General features: G+C 44.9%; 1 protein-coding gene across 1 annotated transcript; it reads left to right on the top strand.

The window, feature by feature from the left end:
- Window positions 1-259: 259 nt before the first annotated feature.
- On the top strand, window positions 260-25068 carry LOC105461165. The gene is made up of 19 exons (XM_011707651.1): window positions 260-269; window positions 4130-4433; window positions 5982-6139; window positions 8862-8995; window positions 14607-14810; window positions 15746-15838; window positions 16501-16743; window positions 18010-18090; window positions 18490-18639; window positions 19374-19641; window positions 20313-20705; window positions 20863-21024; window positions 21108-21298; window positions 21736-21966; window positions 22229-22741; window positions 22955-23137; window positions 23449-23551; window positions 23639-23773; window positions 24864-25068. The coding sequence occupies exons 1-19, from the start codon at window positions 260-262 to the stop codon at window positions 24974-24976; spliced, it is 3669 nt and encodes a 1222-aa protein (XP_011705953.1). The 3' UTR covers window positions 24977-25068.
- The last annotated feature ends 741 nt before the right edge of the window (window positions 25069-25809 follow it).

The following is a 25809-nucleotide window of genomic DNA, read 5'->3' as shown; positions in this document are numbered from 1 at the left end:
TCGCTCGCGTGCGTCCATTCGCCGCATAACGATGAATCCGCGCAAATCGCCGGCATCCCGGATGCGTCGTCACGCATTCCACCGCGCACGCAGTCACACCGTCCCGATTGTCCACGGTCAGTCTCGATACATAATCGCGCGTAGTTCGCACGTCCGAGTTTTTCGTTAGTCACAGGCCGAGTTGAACGATTCCGCGCGGGAAACGACTTGGCGCGTCGCGTCGCCGGATCTCCCGCGCGCTGCCTATAAAAGGTGAAAAATGTCGCACGGTACGTGGACATCGCTATATACGGAAATGTATCCCTTTGAGTTACACGTTCGCGCCAGCCCGCGTATCCGCCACGGTAATAGAAAATATCTATATACGTATAAAAAATATCAATAATTATACATTCACCCGTGTAATTTCGCGGGCGGAGGAAAATGCGAGGTGGGACGAACTGCGATTGTTGATCCAAAACAAAGTGCAACGGAGTAGAATTGCAATGGGAATAACTGGAAAACTATTGGAAGAGATAAATTTCCGGGGCGTTATAGAAATCGTAAGAAAACAGACTGTGGCTTCCGTGCGAGAGAGGTATGCGGGGGGGGGGGAGACTTTTCGTCCCGCTCGCCGATTATTTTTCGCACATGGAATAAAGCGACGCGCTGCGTCGTCCGTCTGAAGTCTGTTATCACTCCTCGGCGCAAAGTTTATTGCCGCGCCCGGTGACGTTGCCACACCTCGCGATACTCTATGCATAATAAGACCCTCATTACTGCTCATGAATTTCTCAATTGCGTAGCTCGGACGCTCTAAGACCGAGGGTTTAAGACGGACCAAACGTCCATAAACGTCTTCGCTATACGCGTTGTGACGTTCGTTTACGATGTAAAGAGCATAAATAAAAGAAGCCATCATCTACGTGGCACAACGAAGACTGTGCGACGCACAGGTGTTTAAAAGGACGCGGAGTAATCTTGAACTCTCCAACAAATATTCTAGCTTCCACGAGCGAACGAGTTTATGAGCCGACAAACGGATAGGAGAAAGCCTCGCGGCTATATCAATCTGCAAATACGGCGCGATCGTGACTGGAGAACGGAATTTCAAATCACCCGCGATGTCTTTATCATACATACGGGAGAGTCGCGCGCGCGCGCGCGCGTTATCGGGTCCGCGTACATTCTGCAGATTGAATACCGCCTATTATGCGTAAAGTGCGAGAGGAGGTTTCCTGCTGCGCCCATATGGCATCGCGCCGGGTCGTTTGCATTCCCGGCGTCAGTCTGAGCGTGAACGTCGGTTTAAACTGTTTAAAGCGTGAACGATCGTCGCGCGACAGATATTCCGTCGATTCGATCACGTCGGGCAAAAATGCCAAATGCCGTGCGCGTAGCAGCGATGGCCGGTGCGGATTCGCGCAATTTGCTTCCTTCGCGCGCGCGCGCGTTCATTGTCCGTTTGAATTGTCCTGATCTCTCGGACAAGGTCTCCGCGTATGATTCCGCGCCAACGTGGATTCCCGACGCATTCCGCATCGATCGAATTCCGGACGATCGCTACACCGACTTTCCCAGCGACGGACAATCGACTCCCATCCCACTCTTTAATTCCATCGCGCGCGGGAAACCTGTTGGCACGTAGATCGGTTCCGATGCGGGCTGAGTTACGAGCGCGGCAGCGGACGGAAAAAAGAAAATAATAATACGAGTCGCGACGCGCGATTGCGCGGCGCTCTCGATGCGCGTAGCCGGTCCCCTAGCGCAATCCGAGGCCTTACGTAACCAAACGCGCCGCTGGCCTGGTTCCGGAGGTTGACTTAATTGCGCCCGATAAATTGTCCTTTCCTCTCACTCGTCGTCCGTCCTGTCAGTCCGTTCTCAAACGCGGTGGCCTATGGCCGCCGCCGCCGCCCCCGTCGCCCCGAGCGTCACGCGTTTCCGTTCTATCTCTCGTCCTGTGTCTGTCAATTCCATCCCGTACCATTCCCATGTTCACTGCATGCATCCGGCATGGCGAGGACCCGCCAGCGTGAAATTCGACCGTCGAACTTTGGGCCTAGCGCACCTCTCGTATTTCATGTCTCATTTACTTTCACATAGATTTTCTCCGGAGTGAAGTAATATGTAATTTTGAGAATTTGAAGCTTTTAAGAAAATAGGCGAGTCTCGCACGTATCGGCATTAGCTTAGAATTATACGGTTCCTTTTTTATATACGTAAATTATAGGTATATCCTAAGTTTCTCAGATTTAGTCGAATATTTTTATTAACGTACATATTATAGATATTATTTAATAATTTATTATATATTTAATAATATATCATATTTAATACTATGTATATATAGTGTTCATTATATTCGACTTTTTTTTACAACAGAAAGGCTTATTTTTTATCTAATTTCAACTATAATGACAAATATTAATAATAAATTAAGAGGCCATAAATGAGCAAATTTCGTGGGTGTACTAACAAATATATTTCATTTATATCAAGATGTACAGATATCTATAAATGCGGTATCAGTTTCGACTTGACTGTAGTCTTCATCAGCCGCTAAATAATTAATATTTAATATATGATTACATAAAAAAACATGAAATAATAAATAAGTAAAACGCGGATATAGCTCATGTCAACGTAGTGTGTCAGTAATTAAAAATTGATATAACAATGAATAAAATGAAACGCAATATAATATATTCTTATTGTCATAATTGATATAAAACAACGAAGTAATAGAATAAAACGCAATATAATATAACTCATAGCATCGGGTCCATGACTTTGATGATGGCTATGAGTTCATGGCTATGAGTTATATTATATTGCGCTTCATTTTATTCATTGTTATATCAATTTTTAATTACACACTACGTTGACATGAACTACATCCGCGTTTTACTTATTTATTATTTAATGTTTTTTATGTATTAATCATGTATTAATTACTTAGCGGCTGATGAAGACTACGATCAAGTCGAAACTGGTACCGCTATTTATTATATATATATATATATATATATATATATATATTTACTATAGTATATTTACTATAGTTATAGTTATATATATATATATATATATATATATAGTAAATATATATATATATATATATATATTTACTATATATGTAGATATCTGTTATACATCTTGATATAAATGAAATATATTTGTTAGTACACCCACAAAATTTGCTCGTTTACGGCCTCTTAATTTATTATTAATATTTGTCTTTATAATTACGAGCGATATTTAGATTATTAAACTATAATATTTTCTTCATGTGTAACTTCTTACGACAGGGCGAAATTACGCTCATTGAAATATAATAATTCCTGTATAGACCTATTCAATATATTTCGTACTGTGTAAATCCTATTCAATTCGATTCGTGTTTAATACAATCGATCGTAAAATCTTGAGGAATCGTACACATCAACTTGTACATTTTTCACTTATGACCGGTAACGGCTGATTGGTTGATCGCCGAGAGCGAGCGAACGAGCGATCTACGATAGAGCATTACTCAATCTCCAATATCCATATACTAGTTTCCCACATATTTCTCCCATCTTTCCTATTCAAGCGAGACATATGTTTCCTGAGCGGCTCCCCGTGTACCGAACCCTCGCAATCCACGGATGTTTGTGAGATTTGCACCGTGTACACGCAAGGCGCAATTAGCGTAACATCTCGTATGAAATCTTGCTTTGAGACTAACTCGCGTACTATAATGAAGGTTGTTTGAAACATACATACAGGGTGTATTTTAAATAGCGCCCACTAATTATATAACGTTATTCCTCGTCGAAAAAGTCCTGAACCGTTTTCTTCTGTATGAAGCGATCACTTATACCGTTTTATTGAGCATTGTAGAAAAAAAATGGTTCGGTACTTTTTGACTAAATTTTTTTATAAGGAATTGCTATATGATTAATGATGAGCGCTGTTTAAGAGCAATTTTGTTCTACAATGCTCAACGGAGCAATAATTACTGCAGCTGCAGTGATCGCGTTTTTACGGCTCAACTTTGTTTTTACAAGGAACAACTCTACATAATTGATAAGGCACTTCAAGCCACACCCTGTATATGTAATCATAAGGTAGAATTTTCACGAGCATGCATATTTCTTTCTCGCAGCGTCCGGCTCGGGATCCGTGATAGGCAGAGACCCGCTTCCGCCCAGGGCCGTCAGCACGTCTCATCTGCCTCAGAGAACGCTGACTCAACCGCCAACGGCGGTGTCCACTCTTCCGCTACCGAGAAACAGTACCGGCAGCAGCCATCGGCAGCACCCGCTTCCGCTCCATCACTCGTCTCCGCTGCAGCAGCAACAGCAACAGCAGCAGCCGCAACCGCCTATGAGGCAGCTGCAGGAGAACGAGTCAACCGCCCAGATGCTGAGGGCCGCCAGCAACGGCGACATCGGCAAATGCCCCGGCATGTAAGTAGACTCAAAGCCGACCCCTCCCAGGTATTTGTATAACGAAGTTTCGGCGCACTGTAATTAAACCGCCGCCCCTATCGCACCCCGTAATAGGGAAACTTATTAGCGAACGCGTACTCGCGCGGCCGCAACCCTGCCATCTAATTCCGGTTCGTGAGTTGCTCGACTGTTTGGTTACTTTGAGGTGGTGACTAGTAGAAATGCCGCAAGCGGCCGAATGTCTGTACGCGTCCTTGTGTGTATCGCCGCGTTTCTGGAAAGATCATACATTCGCGACCCGAGGCAAATATTACATCATCGTTACAATTACAATTATACAATTGTAATTGTATAACAACCTGAGACACAACCTATGGGGGACTCCGATATCAACCTCTGTCGGCTTTTATGGCAAACCGTGTCAAAAGTTCCATTCAACTGGTATGTCGAAACGCGAATGCGGAGAGAACGGCATAAATTAATCGCCATAAAAGGCGAGTAGCGTTGCATTTCCATCCAAACGTACGCAGCGCGATTAGCTATCGCCCGATTTAGTCTATAAATAACTCGCTATGGAGCTCCTTGCACGCGTTCGCACAGGTTCGTTCATTTAAGTCGCTGTTTAATTACTCGCCGTTTGCTTGCGCAAACAACAACAGTGCGCTGTTAGTTTGACGCGAAATGTACAACCGATCAAATTTCCTGCGTGTTCTTGACAACTCACAACGTGAGGATTGCAATGCGATGACGCAATTGCAGTAATTAATTTAGCTTCTCGCGTAACGACGAAATTACATAATTACATAATTGCGCGCTCTTAAAATTTATTAAAAGATTTTTGCATTCTGTCAAGTTAGCTAAAAAAAAAACAGCCCTTTTTTGGTCTAAGGAACGCAGAAATTTTTTAAACCAATTTTCAGAGCGCGCAATTAACGTATAATATAATTTTGTTGTTAAATTTTCGTTACGTGGAAAGGCTAGCTGGACATATGCCACTAATTAGGCCGAAGGGCGTCGCGATGACATAATCGACGTGAGAGCTGCACTCAAGCTCGCCGAGCTCTATATTTATTGCCAGGCGTGAGCTAAACCGCGTCACCTTGATAAATACAATTTTCTCGTATGTATCCGCGTCGCGGTTTGCCTTCACGGCGAAACCTAATTTCTGCTGTATCGCGTAGCCGCGCTTATTTGTCTCGGATGGTGAACATCGATTTTCCCATGATTAATCGACAAGGCTTCTGTGCCGCCTATAAATTGTACAACGTAAGAAGATAATGCGCGTGTCGTGATATCAATCGAGAATTGACGCGCAACGTCGGATATGTTCGAAAATTGTCGATATTTAATATAGCCATATAAATTCATAGCGTTGTCGGATCGAAACGATGATTTTTGGGAGCCACTACTGTTGTACCGGCGGACCGTATTATACCTTTCGAATCGTCGTGAGCGGCTTAATTTTCACCCTCTCCACAGCTTCTTTTCGCATTAGGTCACTTTATGGTGTCATTTCAAGCGCGGCCTTCTACGAAACGGCCCACTGACCTGCTCGTCAAATTTCAGGGTTACCGGCAACGACATGAGGGACCTGAGGTTAGCATCGCCGGGCGGTCATTCCACTCAGCGACTGATCAGCCCGATCGGACACTTGCGGGTCACTTCGTTAAACGACCATCGTGTTTCCAGTCCCAGTGACAGTGAGATACGCGTGCACAGTCCAAGTAAGTTTTTCCTTTGTTACGTATTATTTATCGACTTATCGCCCCCCCCTCCCCACTCCCATTCTCGCGCGGTTTTCGATGAGCGAACTTTTCGATGAGTCGACCCGGGCGGACCGGGCGAACGGCGAGTCGATTAATCGCCGACGGCTACTCCGGAGAATCCGGCTTTATGAACAAACTCCGAACTTTTGTCTCGAAGTTGGTTAAGGCGCAATTAATATATTGTTGGTCGTAATACGAATCGTTTTCGCGATGGCAAGTCTGGCGGTTAGGAAAAAGAGTTATGACGTCGACCGGATTGCCGTAATAACGTCTACGAGTTGGAGAGTAGTGGCCTGCATCGACTTTCCTCCCTCCCGTGTGCAAAGAGTGCGAACGCTAATTAATAACGCTGACGAAGACAATGGCAAAGGCATACAACGCCCACGTTGTTTATAAAATAATCCTTCAACGTACCGGACACATTGCGCTGTATGGAATTAATGGCTCGCTAAGCGCGCCAATTAATCAGATTTTTTTCCAAAGTATTCGCGATAAATTTTCACAACGTGAAACTTCTATAATAATTATCTTAATTTTGTAACGCAAATTTACGGCGCGCAGCACGGAGGAACGTTGTGGTTATTGCAAAAGTTTTTGGCACGAAAAAATAATGGTCTATTTTTATAAAACATACACAAAATCAGCAAGAATATAACGAATATAAAAATATGTCTCTTTCGCCTTATTATTACACGGAAAGAACGATTTTGTTAAAAGATCTAAAAATTTTGCTAAATACAGATCTAAAAATAATTTTTTGTTGAATCATCAAAATAATTTTTTGGAGTGTTAAAACTGATAAGTATTGCTATAAAACGTTTTGATATTCTAGCAATCATTTTGACTTTCACACAAAATTATTTTGATTATTGAACAAAAATTATTTTCAGATCTGGATTCAGCAAAATTGTTCTTTCCGTGAATATAATTAATATATATAAATTAATAATAAATAAATTAATATATAATTCAAATTATGTTACATATTCAATGTAATATATATCATTATACGGCAAATCTCTGCCTCTCTAATATTCAAAGCGGCTCGTCTCTCTAACCGGCTCGTCTGGAGCACTTGGTTCGCGCGAACTTACGAGTGATGAACGGAGCCTCGCTTGGCGGATGAGCGATTAATACCCGCGAGATTAAGCGGCGATTTAACGTCTGCTCCGAATCGCGAGATTGCCGAACCGCCTGAAAAGCACATAAATTTAGGTCGAGAATTTCAGCGGGCGCCCGGGTTAATTATCCGAGGATCCGTGGCGGCGGCGGTGGGTGTCCCGGTAAGGCTTGTGCGCCGCCTCCATGTCTAATGCACAACGCGGAATAATGGAAATCCCGTGTGTGTGCATCCGTACGCCCCGCCTAACTACGCAAAGGTACGCATGATCGATATCGGGCTTCGGATAATTCAACCACGGAGGAACACACGGATTGAGGTTGCGCAATATCATCGCGCGAACATTACGCGGCGGCTTTAATTATGGAAAAGAAATCACAATTACACCATCCGTTGTTCCTTTTCGAAGAGTTCCTTTACAAAAAAAAAACCTTAAGTTTTTAACGAAAGAGCATTTTGATGGTGAGTGCAGATTATGCAATACGAGTTTCAGTCAATTCTTTCCTTTCTGCCCTTTGATCGCGATATCTCGCACTGTTTGGAGAATCGAATCTGAGCGATTGCGACGCTAGGAAAATTGGAAGAACATTATTGTAGTTTCTTTTTTTTTGGACAGCAGGAACGTGGGCGATATCTTCGGGCGGAATATCGTCCATCCACAAGAATGGAGGAAGCACCGCAATCTAAATACCACGGTCCAGCAAGAATTTCCTTCGTGCAATCCGATTGTATCTGTATAGGTACAATAGCTGCGCAATTTTCTGCGTTAGACGGAAGTCCGTGCTTCTCCGTTTTACGACGCGTCTAACGGTCGCAGCTGCGGAACAGCTTCTGTAGGCATTTGAATATCCTATATACAGGGCGTCCCAGATCCATTATCGTTCCAGTCCAGCCGCAGATAATGGAAGTCGTGAACAAATATGCTAATGTCTCAATATCGATACCTCAATATCTTTTAAAGATATTGGAAAAAAGTGAGCGGAACTGAATTTACGATGAAGCAAAAAAAAAAAACATTAATTTATAGTTTCATCGTTGAAATATAGTATTAAAAAGTCGTTAATTTGTCGCATTAAATTCGCGCTAAGAAAACACTATACTAAAAAGTTCCTCGGAGAAATTCCACGATGACCCGCGGTTGAAAAACGGTAACGCCTGTGACATCCCGTACAATGGACGTACAGAACCATAACGAAAGGCCAGATAGCTCCGACAGTAGCTCCGGCGCTTTTAAGGCGCAAATACAAACGACTGTAATTCACGTGATTAAAGAGAAAGTCAATCTGCTCGCTCGTTATTACAATTTTTTTCCGCTATCCCGCTGAGACCGCGAGCAAAGTAGGGAGAGAAGGGGGGGGGAAAGAACAAAGAAAAAATCTTCGGGAATATCAGTCAATTCCGATAGAATTTCCGGTCTCGTATATATCCTTTCGCTCGTTACGACACGCTCAGAAATACGCGACTTCCTCCTCCAGCGGCTTTCCGACGTTTCCTCTCGCGCGCGCCGTGTGTGCGGCTTTCTCTCTCCACGTAACTTATCTCCTTCTTTCTGCTCCGCAGGCGAGAGAAAAATGATCAGCCCGATCGGCAGGGAGGTCGACCGCGGCGGGGGCACGATGACGGCGGGTCAGAGACAGCAGGTCCAGCAGCAGCAGCGACCACGCGCGGATTGCAGCGAGCTGCTACATAAAAGGGTGAGCAAACGCGACGGGCGACGTGTCGCCTTAACGCCTCCGGCGCGAAAGAGCGCCCCGTCGATTTCCCAATTGGCATGGCAGAGAGCATGATGGATGGAGAGAGGAAATTCGCGCGTCCATTCGCGGCATCGATCGTGCAACGGTCGCGCGCGTGAATTAACCGCGGCCGTGTCGTCGCGGTGGCCGGCCACCGCAAAACGGGAAATTTATGGCCGGAGGACGATTGCGAAACGTGCGCGAGCGCGCTTCGTAAAAGTGTCACCTGTATCGGCATCGGCCGCCACTCTCGCCGCCGCGACCGGCGCGATCGCTGACATCCTGACGGCGGCGATTCGGTTCGGTTCCGCGGGTAAAAGTCCAACATTCTCGCAAATTGCTTGCGGTTTGTTTACGAGCGTACAGCTTACTCTCCCGCTAATCTTCCGGCTCGTAAAAATAAATTACGTTATACGCATTACGTTGCACGGTAGCGTTCGCGTTCGCGAGTCGCGAGTTTATCGTCCGCATAAAAAGGCGAAGAGCTTGAAAATCCCTCCCGACATGTACAATACGATGGCTCGAGTTATACCGCCGCCGGGATCGGATTACGAGAAACAAAATGGCGAATTTTCCCGCCCCCGGACGTTGCACGATCGACGGGTCTGTCGGTTTTGCTGCTTTTACCTATTAACTGTCTCTATGTCTTTATCGTGCAAACACACGTACACACACACCCACATACCACACGCTGTCCGTTTTATTGACGCGGTGTAGCCTGCATATCATCATCGCAGCATGTAAATTCCATTAGCTCAATTAATTAAAATGTTGCCCCAAGAGGAAGAGAGAGAGGGAGAGAGAGAGAGAGAAACTAGCACCTTCGCACGTTACACACACGGTCGTAATGTGAACGGGATTGATAACGTTCGCGCTACGGTATATCGTAAACGCGAGGCGAGCCATTTCCACCGGCGCGCGCTTTCGATTTTTCAAAGCGGCAAACAATTCCGATGAAGTTGCCGCCGATGAATTTCTCATAATTTACGGAACGCGAATCACGTTGATCCATATTGGTCGCGAATACGAAAATAGGTCTCGTTGACGTTTATTAAACGCAGCGGGTCGTGATCTTGCGATCAAAAATTAACACGGGACAAACGAAACCAAATATCGATCGAGAACAAAATTCCGCCGAAGATTTTCCGTTTAGACTCGCGATCGTAAATATTGAAGTAACGTGGAAATCTAATGGAGTCGTACGATTGTGCTCTACATCTTTTTTTTTCAAAGTCGCTCTTTCGGTATGCAAGCGCAGCGTCGTAAAATTCTAAGCGCGGCTCGAGGAGAGTTTACAAGTTTTGCGCTACAAACAATCCTGCCGGACGGCATTCTTCGGGCACGATTTCGCGGCCTCTCCCGCAACAGCCGGAGATTCGGGCCCAGGAACGAGAAATGGATTTTTCGCCCCGCGAAAACGGCGAAATTCGGCGAACGGAAACCCATCGTTTTCTTAACGCGCGCTTATCTCGAACGCGCGGTATACACGCGCGAGGGAGGCAAGAAAGTAACGACCCGAGTGTCGTCGTCCTGGCGCCATTACATACAATGGAGCGGTGAAGGGCGGCGAGAGAGGACCAGGACGAAGAGAGGGAGGGTGGAGGGAGGAGGAGGAGGAGGAGGAGAAGGGCGAGCGAACCGGAGGGAAAGAGGGAGAAAGGAGAGGCGAAGAGAGCGACGGAGACGGCGGAGAAAAAGACAACCGAGAAACATGGGGTCCAGGGTCGATCCTGCATACGGTCAGCACCGGTCAGCAAGGGCACCGTGCCAAGGAACTGCAGACGGGAGTCTTAAGCTCCGTCCACAATGAATCCCGTCGCCTGCGCATGACGGCTGCACGGCTTTCATCCTGCCGCACAGATTCATCGTCGCTCCCCGCACGATGAGTCTTATCGTATAGGAAAATAGTCCCCGACGTTAATACGTTATCACCGCGGTGCAATGCAAATTTGCGAAACGCCGTCTGTAATGTGAAGTGACACCGCGTTGCAACGTGAACGCGCAGGTTTGGAAGTTCTTTTTTTTAATATAAGCACACAAAATAAAAGCCGTCAGAAAAATCTTAAACTCTCGTCTTTTTGCGAGGATATCTAATTTCTCCTCTTCCACTTTCAACAGCAGCTCGCAGACGTAATGAAAGAATAGTATTCGAAAATCAATTTGCGTCTCGCGTTTTAACCGCCATCCCGCGATCACATTACAGAAACGCAAAGTCGCAAAGTATCATTTTCCTCCCCGTCGCTCGTCGATCGAGCCGCGATGTAACGCAACCGCGAATCATCTTCCCGCGTAAATCGACACCTCGCGCATCTTAGGAACACGTCGGGGCCGCGTCATATCCCCGCAGGGAGATACACGCGAGACGTCCGTTAACCGCGTGCTGTGGATCGTCGTCTGTGTGTAAGATCGGCGTCATCGTTCTAACGGCTAATGGAAGTCGATAGGGGAACATCCGCGTGATGAGAGAGTCGTGACGTGCCAGAAGCGGAGAAGGAAGACGAGGCCTGCAAGCATCCGAACTTTTGTCGGCGAGCATACCCGCGTGTGGTCGAGGGACGACCGGGGCCCTTCGGGGGCAAAAGGTAGAAAAAGGCCGGGTACCGGGCGAACCGGGCAAGCTGCGGCGATGCACACTATGCAGCCGGCCGGTCGGCGAACAAGCTAGCCGATCCCGACCGGGCATGACGCCAGTCCGCCCGCCGAAGCGTCGCTCGACGCGCGCCATACCGCGTCCCGTATACATGTACGTCACTCCGACGCGCGACTCGCAAGCTCGCCGTGGAAGTTTCTTCATTTTCTCTGCGAATCTGCGAAGCATCCCCCCATCCACTGGACCGATTCGCGAGAGGAAGACGTTAGGAGAGCCCAAACGAACTCAAACAGGTAACGCGTTAAGTAGAAGAGACTCGAGACGCCACGGTATGTAGGTTCCTATCTCTGGAGCGCGATCAAGTAACTCCGTTCGAGATATTCGTTTGAAGTTAAAGATTTGAAATTAGGAAGGATGGAAAGAGTGATCTCTGGAGATCTATTGTTGAACATTCCGAAGATGTGTTTGGACGGATTTAGACGGTGTTTAATGCGGATATCCGGCGGGAACAAGGATCTCTCCGTTAAACTCCGTTGAACTTGAGGACCTCATGCTTTGTTTGCGCACTTTCGAGGAAGTGAAATGTGGATGCTTTCACGTAGACATTAAAAGAGAAGAAATATATCTTTTATGTCTCCCTGCGTTTACGGCACATTTGATAGAGTTACGGTGAAAGGAAGAAAAAATATAAAAGTCGCCTGATTGAGCCGAATAGAATGCGGCAAATTGAAAAACTCTCCCCTGGCTCTCCGCGAGAACCGCGGTGCCTGCTTGCTCAAGGAGGAATTGTCCTTGGCGATACGATGAGCAAGCGTGAGCGTGCCTTTCCTTTTCGCGCGATGCGCTACGTATGTACGTCGTGCCTCGCGCGCGCGGTCATGTTGACGTTTACTTCAAAGCGGTGGCGAAGAATTCAGGATTCGCCGAGCGACGATTCCCTCGCGGGGAGAATGCCACCGAATCTCTTTGCTCCGGTATATCCCGCGAATACAGATTTCGGAGACCTCGCGCGGAGAGTGATACTCGCCATCGGCAAAGAGATTCCGGGCGGAATGCGAAGAGCGTATCTATATACGGGCTATCTTTTGGGACCTGTCTGTTAAAATAAAGAAGGCGTACGTTGTTCGTTTGTTGTATACGAAGAGAATCCACGATCCAACGGTGATTGCCCTCGAATTTCATTCGTACGCCGTTTCGCCGGACGGAATCCTCGCCCGTTCCCTCGATCGCCGCAAACGTGCTATACGTGCATCGAACGCTTGCGGCGTGACCTGTATCTGTTTGCGCTCGTCCGTGTCGATATGTCTATGAGAATTTGTACGCCGCCTCTGGCTCGTCTCCCCTCGGCAAAGAGAGCCTCGTATTAGAAAATTGGAAAGTAATAGAAAACTACGGGCGCGCCCTCCGTTTCCGCCTCGCTTTTCTACGACCTTTAGAAATTCTCGCCGAGAAATACGACTGTTCGGCCAATTTGCTCGAAGCTTCGAAATTACTTGAGAGACTCGAAACGTTACGGATAAACACGGCCGTCTGTGAAGTGAGTTATTTTTTAAAAATCGACAGAGGACGAGCGAGTGAAAGAAAGGAAACGGTCAGAGAGTGAATACTTATATCGTTTGTAGATTCTTACACGCCGGTACTTTTCGTACCGAGCGGCGCGAATGTAGGAGATAATATTTTAAAGAGATATTTTTACGCGCGCGATCTGGAAATAAATCCTGGATTTCGCTGTGAGACGAAATAATATCGATACACGAACGGGTGTTGTTTGACGTAAATGCGGGTAAATACTCGGTTCAATGACGAACGCAGTTACTCGTAAATTGATAGCGTGTCATTTTATTATTATTAATTTACCATTTGCCTCGCGTAAATATTAAACAAATTATTTCTCGATAACCGTTTTGTTATTTCAGCAATTGTTTGTATCGCGTTCCACTTTACGTCGCCGTTACCTTTGGTCGTATTACACGAGGTCGCGGGTGTATCCGCCTCGCGCCTCGCCTCTCAAGCCGCCACAAAATCCAACCGTAAAAGCCACTAAAACGTAGCGGTTTTGGAACACGGCGGGGACGAATGCAAAATGGCAGACCGGGGGGGGTGGGGGGGGGCGAGATCGGCTGTAAGCGGTAATCCCTCCGTCCTGCGCTCTCGCCTAGGCTCTCGCCTCGAGAGAAATTCCAGCAGTTAAAAAGTTTGCGTACAATCTCGCGCAAGGCACAATCTGACGTAAAACCTGCAACCGCCGGATGAAATTTCGATACGACTATAAACGGGCCATCTAATTCGGGCCAATGCGGCTCGCCGCATTCTCTATTTCCCGCATTCACGTGGAATCTGTTTTCCGCGGCCAGTTACCACCGTGTTTTATTATGGCCCAGCGAGACCAGACGGCCGCGTATATACATATATATGTATATTTTGTATGCACGTCTTTATTATATTGTCGCGCTAGTTTATTGATTTACGTAGGCAAAAAAACAAAGAGTATAACGTAAAAGAAAGAGAGAGAGAAAAATATGTCGATGATAAAATAACGGTTAATATTGCATATTCTGAAAGATCTCACTTAATCGAATGTGACCCGGGACAACAGCTATATAATATTCTGCCGCTGCTGCAAACCCCGTATTGGCGCAGCTGTGAAATGTTGATGATAATTTAGCTCGTACTGATATCGTCGATGATACGAATGGAATTTTCTCTCCTCTCCCATGCCAATCAAATCCATACGTACGCTCGATGCGTCCCGCTGTATGTAGTTGCGAGATTAAATCCGTCGCTTTTATTATGCTGCTTTCTCTAATAAAAAGTCCTCGTCCTCTCATTTCTCCGCCGGGCGAAAAACTCGCACGCGATCCCCCCCGAGCAGTCCCCGCGGCCCCGTATAAACAATTCCGTATAACAATTCCGTATGTCACAGCTCGATTGCCCTGCGTTTGTTTGCGTGTGTGGCTAACGGACGATTGCATGCCTCGACAGAGTAACATCAGCTCCCTGCGAGCGGATGCCGGCGGCAGGCTGGTGACGCAGGCTGCAGGCGCGTCCGGACTGGTGCGCGTCTCCGCCGGCGAGCTCCTCGGCAGGACCCACGAGGAACTGGTGCTGCTGCTGATCCAGCTACGACGGCAGAACGCGACGGTCCTCAAGGCGATGGAGACGTGCCACATGGAAATCGAGGCGCAGGTCCGAAGAGAGCACTTTGCACGCGATCTCACGAAATTTTCACAGTAATTAGATGATCCACGGATGACGGTGACGGTGGCGGTGGCGGTGGCGGTCGTGGGGCGCCCCGTTAGGCTCCGCAAACCGGAGCCGTCTGGAGGATGTCGTATAGGAGGCTTCTCGACCAGCTCGAGGAACTCGCTTTTTTAACGACCGTTAATGTTAGAGAAAAAGAAAGAGAGGGAGAGAAAGAGAGAGGAAGAGAGAAAGAGGGATGATAATTCGCATTGACAGACGACCGTGCAGTTGGACGAGATCTTTCAGGATGTGTTAGAATATAGATGTTGTTGTAGATGCACGCAGACTGCGAATCCACGTGACGATGATACAGTATGAGCGATCGACGTCGTTTCTTTCATCGTTGACGACGTGACGTAACGTTCTCGTAGCGCGCAAATAAACGGATTGAACGTATTCAATTGCGCTTTACGGACTTCGCGATATCCGCAAAGTGTAGTTGACTGCTAGGCAAGCGCGATACATATTGGTTCTTTCACGTCCTATATTTAGCGCCGAATCGAAAGAAAAACTCGGAGTTTCATGGATTAAAATAAAAAATAAAAATAAAAAAAAGTCACGATCTTGGAAAACGTTATCAGACGGCTATGTTTAGCGTCAAATGTGGGACGTAGACACTTGTAACATACACCTGTGATCTCGCGACGTGCGAGATTCGAGGTGAAAGTCGAGTCGAACTTAGGGTCGCCTTTCTACGCAAATATGTGTCCGTTGCATTATTGTTCGGCTTTTGTGCTGTATGTCACGGAGTAACGTGTGTGTGTCGCTTTTAACGCGCGAAAATGCGAATATGTTGTTTGTTTCGGCACGCGGAGAGGAACAAAGGGACTCCTGATGCAGCGCGATAAACCTTTCGTATGTTTTGTTTGCACCCGCAGGCTAGACTGGCGGATCTCGACACGCCGAGGCGGCTAGAAAATCTTCAAAAACTCGAGGAACTCAAGAGGCACCTGATGGATCTCGAGAAGCAGGTGAGACACGTTTATCACGTGGGAGATACCTTGCGGAGGATCTGTCTCGAATTATTCACGTAGATACGAAACAATGGGTTCTGTAATCAGTAGCTTAAAGGATGATACAGCTTTGAAAATTTCTCTTTGAAAATTCGAGCGAAATTAATATGAAAGTTGAAAAAAGATTGACTAGAATTATAATTTTCTCAGACTTTTAAAAAGTGACTGAGATCACCGCCACGAATTTTAAACTTGATTCTTCTTAATTCTTATGAAACAAAATTCTCCGTGCATTATTGAACGTTATCGAGAATCGAAGAATCAAGTTTAAAATTTATCGTGAAAATCATGTTAATCATGAGACAACATATCTAGTATTTCGACAAATTTTATGTTATTTTCAATATTTTTTTAAATATATACTACAACAAATTTATTGTATAGTGCACAGTAAAAAAAAATAGAAAATCACATAAAATTTGTCGAAATACTATGTTGTCTTATGATTAATATGATTTTCAAGTTAAATTTTAAAAGAAAATTCTCTCCGTGTGTGGAATTAAAATATTGATTTAATACTTTTTAATTAATTTTAAAGCGTTTTTAAGCGTTAATATATTTGGGTAAAGAGGACTCTAAATTTAATCATGTTTGACTTTCCTCCTCCCCCCCCCAAAAAGTACGAGAAGAGCAAGCCTCTCGTGAACCTCGTGGACAATATGGTGAAGCTGGGTTCTTTATACAATCGTAACACTGCCAACGGGACCAGCAATGTTTCCGGTTCTCGACACGACCTGATGCACGAGAGCGCGAGGGATCATCGCGACCGTTTGGAATTTAACCAAAGAGTGCAGGAGCAGCGACTGTTGGCCGAGGAGCGCAGGGATTGGGACAGGCTGAGTCCCGATCACGGACAATTGCAGGTATAAATTCATTTAGTTGCCGTGCCACGAAAAATCCTCGACATTAAATTTATGCGATGGAAACGATTGTTCAATCGGGATTCTTAAGCAATTCCTACTTTCGCGCGGGGCGTTAGAAATCTCATCTCGAAAAAAAATGCGTTAATTATAAAAGTGTGCGATCTTACAAGCGGAATGTCTCGAGTATTCTTCGCTTTCTTCAATCACGTCGGATCACCGCCCATGAGGTATGTTTGACTCGTTCCAATTTCTGTCTCTCTTACGTTTCGTATTATTACATTCTTTCCGCGACGTAATACACCGTGCTAAGAAAGCATGAGGCGCGAATCGGACGTGGAAGTCTTCCTGACCAATGAAAGCAATTCCCGATCTCCCGCGTGCTATAACGCTAAGCGTCCGCGATAGGTTGTAAAGGGTCGATCGGAAAAAGGGTACGTGCAAAAATTAAGAATTACCCTCGCAGGTACAACCGCGCGCGCGCGCGCGAGAGAGAGAGAGAGAGAGAGAAAAAGAGAGACCGAAACTCGGACGACACTTACGACTCCTCGTAAATTCTGCGAAGAGCTCACTTTACCGAAGGATATACTTTCCAGACGAGTCAAGTCTCTACGGACAGTGTCCACTTAGTATCTTACGTCTCGTTTCTTTCTTATATTTTCGTCCTGATTGTGAGTCCTCGAGAATTTTCGACAACATCGTTTATCGGTCGAAACTTAATCAACTATATACAACAGAATTAATCTACTTTCGTGCAAATGCATTCTCCATGCGACAAACAAAAAATAAAAATGAATAAGAAAGATAATGAGAAAATGTCTTTCTTCTTTTATATTTTATAATAATATTTAATTTGCTAATTAGTCTCGTATAGTGTGTTTGACTTCAAAGAGGTTTAAAATAATTGCTACATATAAGGAAAATATAATGGCTATTGTAATAAATTAAAATTATGTGTCACTAAGCTTATTATCGAATGTAATAAAATTATCGGAATAATATTATCGAAAATATATTGTCGAAATAAAATGGTCTCTTTGACCAACATGGACGAGAACCTTTTTTACACGTGAAAGAATTTCATTTACGGACCAGGAATGGAGACTGGCGCCGAGAAAACAGAGGTTCTGGAACGTTGTTCTGGAATTAACGATGGCGGGATCTCTCGCTTTTCCCCGAGATCTGCACCAATTGAAACGCTAGCTTGTCCTTTGAACAAGCGAAACTTGAAGGTTTCGTAGTTCACTCGATATCCTTTCTGTGTCGCAGGCTAAAGTGCAGCAGCTCTACAAACTCGATCGGCTGCTCCAGGAGGAATCTGGCACGCTGCATAGTCTCCAGCAGGACAAGGTTCGTATCGACATAACAACTCGGAATGGAGCTTTTAAACTGCTGCGAAAAATTTCGATATATTGCTTCAAAAATGCAATTGATATCCCTTCCGGCCAAATTTACGGATGTACGGAAATCTCTCGGGTTTCCTTCAGAAGAAACACATTCTGTAATATTTTTAAAAACCACATTCCATCGAATTTGACTTTAAGCGCGTGGAGTTTCGATCGTAATCTCACCCACGCGAAAACGTCTCGAGACGATATCCATTACATCCTAGAGGAGAGCCCAGTGTCGTTATTTGCTTGAAACGACGTTGTAACGATAAACTGCGAAATGACAAGCAGTTGCCCTTAATCCCGAGATATAGAAATCTACTGTATCGCATTACACGCCTGGTCGACTTAATGCTCGCAGGAAATACTCGAGAAGGCTTTGGGCGGGCTGCGGCACAAACTGCAAGGTAGCAGAAGCAATTTGGCCGAGGCGGAGCGATATCGGAAGCAGCAACTCCTGTTGGAGCGCGAACTGAGCAGAGTGAGGATACTGCTCGCTCATAATTCGAAGGTAGATAATTTCGAAAATGTACCCCCCCCCTTCTCTTCCCCTCCCCTTCCCACCGTAACGGTCGCTACACACGCGCGCTTCCGCTCTCCCTCGCGCGGGTCCCGATCGACCCGATCGCGAGCGCGCGGATCCATTATTAAAAACGGTGCGGGCTGATTGGCGGAAAAACAAGTAAATTGCGCGTCAATCTGGATTTCAAAATGCGAGTAATTGCTGCTCGTCATTCTTCGTATGTTTTTTTAACGTCGTGAAACGTATTGAATATGCAAGCGCGCATCATTGCCGCCGATGTTTTCTGCTAATAGGAGATTTTTTTGATTCGCGAGTTACTCGTTTATCAACGGATATTTGATTGAAGTGTACGTTCACCGCGCGCTTCTATTTAGTTTGCCTTTTATTGTTCATCCTTTGCAACCTGAATTCGCGATATCGCGAGGATAATAGTAACACGAGAAGATAGTGTATAGCCGGTAGCACGAGAGAATTTAAATGACGAGAATAGATCGCATTACGTATCGCAATTAAAGTCTCGATTCACTGTTTCCAGGTAAAACCGGTATTCTTCCAGGTAAATTGCATTATTCACAACATTATATACCAATTTCGGTTCCGTTGTTCGCCGTTTAGTTGCCATTCTCGGTCGTGCGACAGTCGACTATATAGTTGTTCAAAGACTAGCGCGTTCTCCAACCCTGACAGGACAGCCCGCGCGACTCTCTCCGCTGTGCTTTCAGAAACTCGAGGAAACGGTCGCCGAGAACGCGAGATTGGAGCAAGATTTGGTGGTGCTGAGGCAAAAGGTGCAAGCATCCAGAAGATACGCCGGTAACGTCGCGCGGGACACCTCGAGCACGACCGCACCGCTGGAAGCGGAATTACGACGAGTGCAACAACTCGTCGGCGATCTGCAGAGACAGAGGAAGGAGTTGAGCATTCAAGTTCGCCAACTGACGGAGAAATCTCACAGTTTGGTGCAGCAAATTCGTCCGCAGCCACCGCACGGTGAGTGCCGACAATGTAAGGTGTCGAAATCGTCGGAAATTTTAAAAAGACCTCAAGAGCCTGTGACTCCGAAGATCCACTCAAACTTAGTTGAACAATTAGTCAAAGACTATAAAATTTATATTGCAATAAATTGTCATTGTATTAATCAAAATTTATTATTAGTTTATTTGAATCAGACTTGAACATTTGGCTCGCGAGTTAAACGCTTCGACCTCTCCTTCGTCTCGTTGAGGCAAATGGAGAAAAAATAAAAAAAAAACTAGATAGAGCTCTAGCGTCTATTCTTTTTTTTTTTGTTTCCTCTCTGTCTCGTTGAACGCCAGTTACTGGGCAGAGTTCTCTAGCGTCTATTCTTTTTTATTTTCTCTCTGTCTCGTTCAAAGGGACGATGGAAGAGAGGTGAAAGCGTTTAGCTCTCACGAGTAAAGTGTTGGGCAGACTTGATCTAAATAAATTGATATCTTAAAAAAATTATTTCAATCAATAGTAAGTGCATAATTCTTATTCTTATATACATCTACACAAATATATAATTGCAAATAAAGGAGTATATTATATTTATCGACAGCTAATTACTTATTAAATATTATTATAACATCGGGACGCATATTCTCCATGAAAAGAGAACGATGCATAAATGCTTAAAAGATGCAATTTTTCCCCCTTAGCTCCTCAGGTGCACCATTCGAAGAAACGTACGCAAAATTCCTGGCTGGAGACCGATTTGGATTCCGGAATAACCCTGGACCACGGTTTGGACTCGCCGTCGAGCCCGTCTCTGTCTATCTCACCCCCGAACAAGCAAAACGACAGCTCTCATCACCAGCGATACGGCTCTCCTACGCAGTACAAGGACTTATCCCCGTTGAATCGCCCGCATAATCAGCAGTCCTTCGTACAACCCTCACAAAATCACATATCGACGCTCTCGCCGCAGCTGCGCGAGCAAATTCAACAACACCAATTAAAGCAACAATTGTTGAAGGATCAAATGCAGGGCAAGGGTAGCACGATTCAAGTGGTGCCTTTGTACGTTAATACGGATTCGAGTAGAGTAGCAGGTAATATTCTTGTTGAATTATGCGAGAATCTATCGTATCGCGATATTAACGCGTCCAGATATTTACGTCCATTTATTTGGAAACAGCAATTAATAGCAATTAGCGTGGTCGTTTGATAATTCCGAATTCAAGTATCAATTTGTATTTTTAACGCAAGGCGATTACATCGTCGACACGAGCAAGCATAACGGAACTATATTGAATGGCACGCCGAATCCTGCTCCGGAATACATCCCGCCGCCGCCGCCGCCTCCTCTGACCGAGGAGGCATTGTTGCTGAATGATAATTACAGACAAAACGAGGACAACAAATTCGCCGGTGAGTGAGTCGCCCGTTTCTGCCCGCGGAAACATTAATGTCTGACACATGTCGAAAATTTCATTCTCTTCGCGCCCTTGCAGGATTAATGCACAGTCGCGAGAAGCAAGAGATCAAAACGGTACGCATAGTGAAACGCGAGTCGGAGAGGCGACAGAGGGACCGCGGCGACAGAACCGGCAATATCGGGATTCCCATGACGAACGGCCTCCAAGCGCCGGGCGGCGCGAAGAGACTGTCCGACGATGATTTCGGAGGCTCCCAAAAATTCGAAGTGAGATATATATATATATCGCTTTGCCTTTGATTATTCGCGGCCTTTCACATGCTCAAATCTAATAAAAACCGAGGGGTCAACCACTATGGGAATCAGTGTACCTATTTTTAGGAATATATATTGCTAGTATTGCGGCAATACAATACGCTATCAATACATAGCAATATCTCGAGTAATACCTAGCAATACATTAGCAATACTTGGCAATATTGTGCAATAGGTGACAGTACACGAAGTAACAGATGGCAATATTACTGACAATACGAAAGTAATGCAATAGCAACACTGTAGCAATAAAGTGTGTTTTACTGCCATAATTCGCAATCACTGTACATTTTTTTTTAGTAATGGTTGACCCCTCGATAAAAACAGACCGGGAGAAAAACATAGGTTTCTTTCGATTCGTGCTAACGCATATCTTTTAACATGTATAGAAAGCTCAGCTGGGCAGAGTGGTGGAGGAATCGCCGATCGTTCACGCGCAGAGCACGGGTCAGCTGTCCGAGCTGGACGACGTTCATTTCCAAAGAAGCATGTCTCTGCCACGTGGTTTCGGTGGACAAAAACAGCACTCCGGGATACCCTACGGCCCCGTGGTACCTCCACCGCGAAGCGACAGCATGCACGCCCTGAAGAGCATGATGGCGCGTCGGCATAAGATTAGGGTAAGTCCTGTCGACAACTTTCAATGCTCGAAAGACACAATTTCAGGTCACCCCCCCTCAGGTCGCCCCGTACAACAAAATCTCTACTTCCCCACGTTCGTTGGTGTACATTTATATAATTATATATTTGCGAATTTCGCCAAGACGATTTCGTTCTATCCCGAGCAATATCCCGCCGCTCGTCTCGCCCGCCCCCGTTTTCGTTACTCCCGTTTCGATCTCCCGGCGTTTTACAATTTTTTTTTCTGACGCTCCACCGCAGTTCGAAAGCCACGACGGCAGCTCCGATAGCACTTTGTCACCGTACACGGACAGTCCTACGTCCAGCTCTCACGTGCCGATGAGCTCGCCCAACTACTCCACCGCCTCGTCGTACAGCCCGTCGTGCCAGAGCCAGAATTATCCGTCGCAAGCGGCGGCGGCGGCCGCCGCGCAGTCTCACTATCACAACTACTCGCACGGACCGTACAGGCAATACGAGAAAATCGGCACTCTCGCGGGCGCCATGAGCCCCGAATTAACGTCGCCGACTAACGCGGTCGGCGGCACTCACGACAGACCGGCCGCCGCGCCGACGGCGAACGCGAACCAATCCGAGTCGCCGCAATTGTCGCCGGTGTTCAAGAGCGAGGCTGCCAAACAGATTATCAAAGAGATGACGGAGAAGAGGGTGGAGGGACCGAGAAGGAGGCAAATACCTCGCGAGAAAAGGCGGCACTACACCGTGTCTAGTAGCAAACCGGTGCTCGATCTAGAGGATACTTTCTCGAAGATGGTATTTTTTGTTTGTTTCATTCAATTTCTGTTCTCTCTCTCTTTCTCTTTCTCTTCCTCTTTCTCACTTCCCTGTCTACCTATGTTTCACTTTGTCTACTTCCTCACTCGCTTTCATCGCTGCGCTTTGCCACGTTCTATTGCCGATCGTGGCAATTTTGAAAATCCTGATATTTTGGTCATACGTTTACGGGTATTCTTTGACAATTTCTAGGGTATGGGTAGAGCCAGGGACGATCTGGACATGGAAAGAGCGCTGAGACCGAGGATAAACGCCCCTGACGTGGTGCGATCGACGTTAAGTCACAAGGAGTTGAAGTATAACGAGAGTACCATAGACCAGCTGTTAGGCACGCCTAATAAGATTGTCATTCCCGAGCGATATATTCCTGAGCAGGTATTTATTTCACGAAGATTTAATTACACTCTGCTTTTAACGTAATTAAAAATTGAAGAGATTATATATTAGAAATTTATATTATTTAATTTTAATTTAATTTCAGAATAAATGATAATTTAATTATGAGAGATATCAACAAAAATAATAACAATTTAATTATATTATTTATATAATTCTTCTCTTCGATATACATAATTGAAGAAGAATTATATAAATAATATAATTAAATTGTTATTAAATAAATTAAATTTAACTAAATTAAACTCTATATTATACATATATTATAATATATGCTATTAATTTTTCAGACGCCGGAGCTAACAGCGGAAGAGCAGGAGCAACGCTTAAAGAAGGCGGAAGCGATTAGGAAAATGCTCTCGGAAACAACCGTGACCGCACCGGAAGGTGGCGGTACGCAATTTTTTTCTCTAATTATTTAACATTTTCTGTGATAATGACTATGAAAATAATTCTATAAATATGCACATGCAATTTCAGACGATGATTCTAACGTAGAAAAATCAGACACCTTGAAACGCAAAGTGGTGGAAGAGAAACGGCAGAGGGAACACATTCTTCAGCTCAATCAGATACTGGCGAAGCAAGTGATGGAGAAAAGTAAAATGGTAGCGGGTACGTGTCGATAATATGCCAAATGCAATCTGTGCATGATTGTAATCGTTTATACGTCTACGGTGCTCGTTTCGTTTAGCATGCTCGTTTCGTTTAGCTTTCAGAAAGCAAAGAACGTATATTTCTTTCATCACGCTCGATCAATCAAGCAATTTTTTTTCACTTTTCCTATCGTTTATTATCGCTGATACAAACATTTTTATTTTTCTATCGCTTATATATAGAAGCGTTTCGCGACTCGTTTTCAATGTTCATTTCAAGTTTGAGCGATTTACGTTATATTGTATACGTTCACGTACACGGAAAGAACGATTTTGTTGAAAGATCTAAAAATTTTGCCAAAAACAGAACTGAAAATAATTTTTTGTTGAATCACCAAAATAATTTGTTGTAATGTTAAAACTGATATGCATTGCTATAAAACATTTTGATATTCTAGCAATCACTTTGACTTTCACACAAAATTATTTTGAATATTGAACAAAAATTATTTTCAGATCTGGATTCGGTAAAATTGTTCTTCCCGTGTAATATTATCACATTATGCGGACACGCATGTATTATCTGAATTATGTATGTGCTATTTTTTTTTACAATTTTAATGATTTTATCGATGGCTTTCGTTCAGGACAGCGAATTATAATTTCATCGTAGAGAGTTTGGATTGTTGTTTTGGATTGTTTTTTTGTGCTTGTGTATAGGTAACCAGGCACACTGACCACGCCATGCTTACTCCATCCCTCCCTATAGGACACGCACGTCACATTATCATTTTCAGGTTTGTTTTTTCATCTTTTTTTTTCGTCTTTCTTTCGCCTATTTTTCTCCCACGATCAGGCTGAGCAAATTCAATGTTACTTCCGTCTATGTCAACGTTTATTGGAATATTGCAAACGATTACGATAAAATAATTCATAAGAATAGTCGAGATATAAATTGTAATTGTATACAATTGAATCGAGAAATAAAAAAAAAATACATAAAACAGTAAAAGTTGGAACTAGCAAGATTTCGCTTTCAATAAACGTGCTGATTTATAATATTAATAATTTATAATTTATTACAATTGCTTTATCTCGTTCATCAACAGTGAAAGCTCTAGCAACGCTTCCTCTGAAAACGGAATCGAGCTTAGACGACGAGGATCTCTCGCCCGTGGCTTCTTTACCGCTTTATCAGCAAAGAGAGAACTATTACACCTAAGCACGTCGCTACAACTAAACTTCCACACATACACACACACACACACACACACACAGAAGCACAAAACTACTGCCAATACGAAGAACACGAAAGAGGAGCAAGAAGAAACGAGAGAAGCGGGAGGAACTTTTTCTCCCCGACGACTAGCTAAGAAATACGCGCGCGCGCAAGTTCGTGCGACATATTGAGAAAGTGCTTTTTATTCGCGCACTGATATTGCACTGTACATAATCATCGACTAAATAACACGATAATAAGTAGCCGTCGTTATTTGTTATAATACGGTAAGAGCTCGTAGCGTGTACAAGCGCACACGAAGGAGGAGCGTGTGAGGAAAGCGCAAGCGACGACGGCGGCTGCGCGAGATCGAAAGGATCGCTGTCAATCAACTGTTATCGGACCGAGCTCGTCCTTTTTTTTTTTTGTTTTTAAGCGCTAAATCGAGCAAAACGTCGCGACTCATTGTCACTTTTTACTGACCCGGGCGTCGTTAAATAACGAACGTTGAAAAATCCGGCGGACGTCGAAGATTTTACTCTTATACCCGCGCTTCCGGGCGACAATATGTCCCGGGCTTTGGAGAAACCTTTTTACCGCGTCTCTTCGCAGATCGAAAGTTCTTTTTCGAAAGTTTTCAAAGTTTTCAAATATATCGTGTATATGTATTTGTAAGCACGAGAGACTGCAAACTCCCCACCCCCACCCCCACCCGACTGAGAATCTGATTCGGACTGACCGTGTCCTTTCCCCGTTTTACGTACAATCATTTTCACGAGGCGAAACTTTTATATAATATATGTCGACACAGGCGAGCGACGAAACTTTGCGTACAC

Source organism: Wasmannia auropunctata, unplaced genomic scaffold (genome assembly GCF_000956235.1).
Source record: "Wasmannia auropunctata unplaced genomic scaffold, wasmannia.A_1.0 LD336101.1, whole genome shotgun sequence".
NCBI classification, from domain to species: Eukaryota; Metazoa; Arthropoda; class Insecta; order Hymenoptera; family Formicidae; genus Wasmannia; species Wasmannia auropunctata.
Note: the sequence above shows the minus strand (reverse complement) of the source record. Positions and strands in the feature narration are given on the sequence as shown.

Excerpts from the sequence above, each read along its gene's own strand:
- LOC105461165 (XM_011707651.1), top strand. Across the intron at positions 8,996-14,606 it reads GCGAGCTGCTACATAAAAGG|AGTAACATCAGCTCCCTGCG; the intron begins GTGAGCAAACGC and ends ATGCCTCGACAG. Across the intron at positions 21,299-21,735 it reads GAGGCTCCCAAAAATTCGAA|AAAGCTCAGCTGGGCAGAGT; the intron begins GTGAGATATATA and ends TAACATGTATAG.